This window comes from Arachis ipaensis, chromosome B10 (assembly GCF_059453495.1).
Source record: "Arachis ipaensis isolate K30076 ecotype BB chromosome B10, ASM5945349v1, whole genome shotgun sequence".
Lineage (NCBI taxonomy): Eukaryota > Viridiplantae > Streptophyta > Magnoliopsida > Fabales > Fabaceae > Arachis > Arachis ipaensis.
Window position 1 is genome coordinate 56,702,736 of NC_142435.1, and position 2,866 is coordinate 56,705,601.

A 2,866-nucleotide genomic window follows, 5' to 3' on the forward strand; every position below is an offset into this window, starting at 1 on the left:
TGTCCTGCCCCCGAAAACATACGCTACCTTAGTGTCAGGAACTTTTTCTTGGAAGTCCCAAAATGCAGGTTACGTTTTGTACACAAAATAATATTTAAATCCACATCTTTGCCTATAAATACGAAGTCTAGTTTCATTCATCTTCATCTTCACTTCTTCTCTTACTCTTTCTTGCATAAAGTCCTTAGTGGGGTGCTTTTTTGGCAGATAACTGTGTCAAAAAAACAGAGTTAGTTGAGGCTGAAGTTATGGAAGGTATTGCAAATTTGCAAGTATATTATAACGGTGAGGTTATAACAAACACATATGAAGGAGTGACTTTTGTTTGTGAATGTCCGTTGTCATTTTCTATTCCATGTACCATGAGTTTTGTCGAGTTGCAAAATGGTCTTTGTAATAACATTCAAAGCCACATTTTGAAAAGGGTGAGCAATCTTTTATACAGAAGACCTGTGCAAGTATATGGTGGGCTAATACAGTTTCAAATAATGCCCATCACTGACGATGCCAGTATGCAATAGGTGTTGTATATTTATCAACAAACCTGATCTCATGTGCCGATGATAGAGCTATACGTTGAGTTTGAACAGCAGTCGGGGATGGGTACGGTCGGCGACGAGGTCAATGTTGATGAGCTCGGGGATATAGATTGGGAAAAAGATAATAATGACAGCGAAGAGGAATTCGAAGCTAACTATGAAGTCGATGACGAAAACGATGACGGAGACTTGGCAGGCAATCCGGTGGTGCAAAATGAAGCGAATGCAATTGTAAGCCAACACCCGTTTGATGTTCCGTCTTTTATGCGGACTCTAAATCTCGAAGCCATGCATGCCCCGGAATTTCCTGAGTATGCGAATACGGGTATGTTATGATTATTAACTCAAGCTTCCTATAGTGCTTAATTTATTTGCCTTGTCTGACTGATGATGGTGTGCATGTCGTAGGTGAAGGCAACGTTGCAGCAGAAGATGGCGAATTTAGTGTCGAAATAGAATTTGGTTTGAGAGAGTCGGTGATATCTGCAATCAAAAGCTACACCATCTCTAGAGGAGTTGATTACACTGTGTATGAGTCTGAGCCGCAGACATTCTATGCGAAATGCAAGGGGTATAGTGCAGGGTGCGACTGGCTTATCCAAGCTAGCTTGATTCGAAAAAAAAGCTTGTTGGGAGATCAGGAGATACAATGGCAAGCACACGTGCACCATGGGCATGATTTTACAAGATCATGCCAAGTTGGACTCAGACACAAATGCAGATGCCATTAGGCCGTTGGTCTAAGCAGATCCCTCGATAAAGGTGAAGTCTGTTATTGCAGAAGTTCAAGGCAGGTTCAACTACATTGTGAGTTACCGCAAGGCTTGGTTGGCAAAGCAGAAAGCTGTCGCAAAAGTTTTCGGTGATTGGAAAGTTTCTTACCAGACTTTGCCAGTATGGTTGAAAGCAATGACATTGAAGATGCCAAGGTCTCGTGTTCAAATTAAAACGCTCTCCGTTTACCGTGAGAGTGAGGAGGTTCAAGGTGTAAGAGTTCTGCACCGCATTTTTTGGAGCTTCTATCCATGTATTGTAGCATTTAGACACTGCAAGCCACTGGTGCAGGTTGATGGCACGCACCTGTACGGAAAATATAAAGGTGCACTTCTGGTAGCGGTTGCACAAGATGGGAATCAAAACATTGTTCCTATTGCATTTGCGATTGTCGAGGGCAAGACAGTAGACGCATGGGAGTTTTTTCTAACCAATTTGCGGAGATATGTGGTTACCATTGATGGTGTTGGTATTATTTCTGACCGCCATACCTCCATCGACGCTGCAATAGCTCGCAGTAGCGGTGCATGGTCACCACCAAGGGCGTGGCACATGTACTGCATCAGGCACATCGGGTCCAACTTCTTAAGGAGGTTCAAGACTCCATATTTGCATAAACTCGTGGTGAACACAGGTATTTCAACTCGCTGTTATGGTTCTATTCATAGTAAATTTGTGGCATCTGCTTATGATTAAATGGTTTGTTCAACAGGCTATTCTAGGACGGAGCAGGAGTACAACAAAACTACCAAAGGCTTAAAGAGCGGGGTGAGGCATATACTCAATGGTGCAATGAGATCAGTGTTGAGAGATGGGTGTTGGCATTCGATGGTGGTCATCGTTGGGGACATATGACGACAAACTTGGTAGAGTGCATAAATTCTGTCCTAAAGGGTGCACGCAACCTTCCTGTGACTGCCCTTGTCCAGCTTTCTACCGGCTGAATGAGTTGTTCACTCAGAAGAGTACTGAGGCTCATGAGCGTCTCCGCAACAGATTCACATATTCAGAATTTGCAACGAAGAGAGTTGAAGAAAGCTTCCGACGTGCAGGAAATATTGTGGTCCTGGACCCATCCGAGCATGCAGAAAATGTGTGCCCGGACGTACTACTCAACAGACTCCTGAGTGTCACAAGACTCAGTGTCTCTGCACCTCCGGACCCATGCGAGATTAATCTTCTCCAACACGTGATCTTATGAACCGGGCTCCCGACCAAAACAGGCAATGCAGTTCTCCACCAAAAATTGGTGACTGCTGTCTGATCTACTGGTAACAGCCTCCCCATTAATCGGGAGACCAAGAATATAGCTCACATCTTCCAACATCACTGTCACTTCACCGACCGAAAGATGAAATGTGTGAGTCTCCGGCCTCCAGCATTTCACCAAGGCACTCAGTAGTGCAGCATGACCTTTCATTTCGCCTACTAGCGAAACATGTTAAAACCTAGTCAATGCTAGTGTCTCTGCCGCTACCTCGTTAAAGGTATCTGACGGATCGAATTTTTTGGACAACAAATTTCTGATAGCCTGCAATAAGTAAAATGATAAT

At 43.9% G+C, this 2,866-nt stretch overlaps 1 protein-coding gene across 1 annotated transcript; it reads left to right on the plus strand.

Annotated features, from left to right (window-relative positions):
- The first annotated feature begins 1,448 nt into the window (after positions 1-1,448).
- LOC148580149 (uncharacterized) lies at positions 1,449-2,168 on the plus strand. The gene is made up of 2 exons (XM_088491706.1): positions 1,449-1,947; positions 2,026-2,168. Exons 1-2 carry the CDS (start codon positions 1,449-1,451, stop codon positions 2,166-2,168), a joined length of 642 nt encoding a protein of 213 aa, XP_088347832.1.
- Positions 2,169-2,866: the final 698 nt, after the last annotated feature.

Bases quoted from the DNA above. Each gene is read 5' to 3' on its own strand.
- LOC148580149 (XM_088491706.1), top strand. From the start codon at position 1,449: ATGACATTGAAGATGCCAAGGTCTCGTGTTCAAATTAAAACGCTCTCC. The intron at 1,948-2,025 runs GTATTTCAACTC...TTTGTTCAACAG, and splicing joins TAAACTCGTGGTGAACACAG to GCTATTCTAGGACGGAGCAG.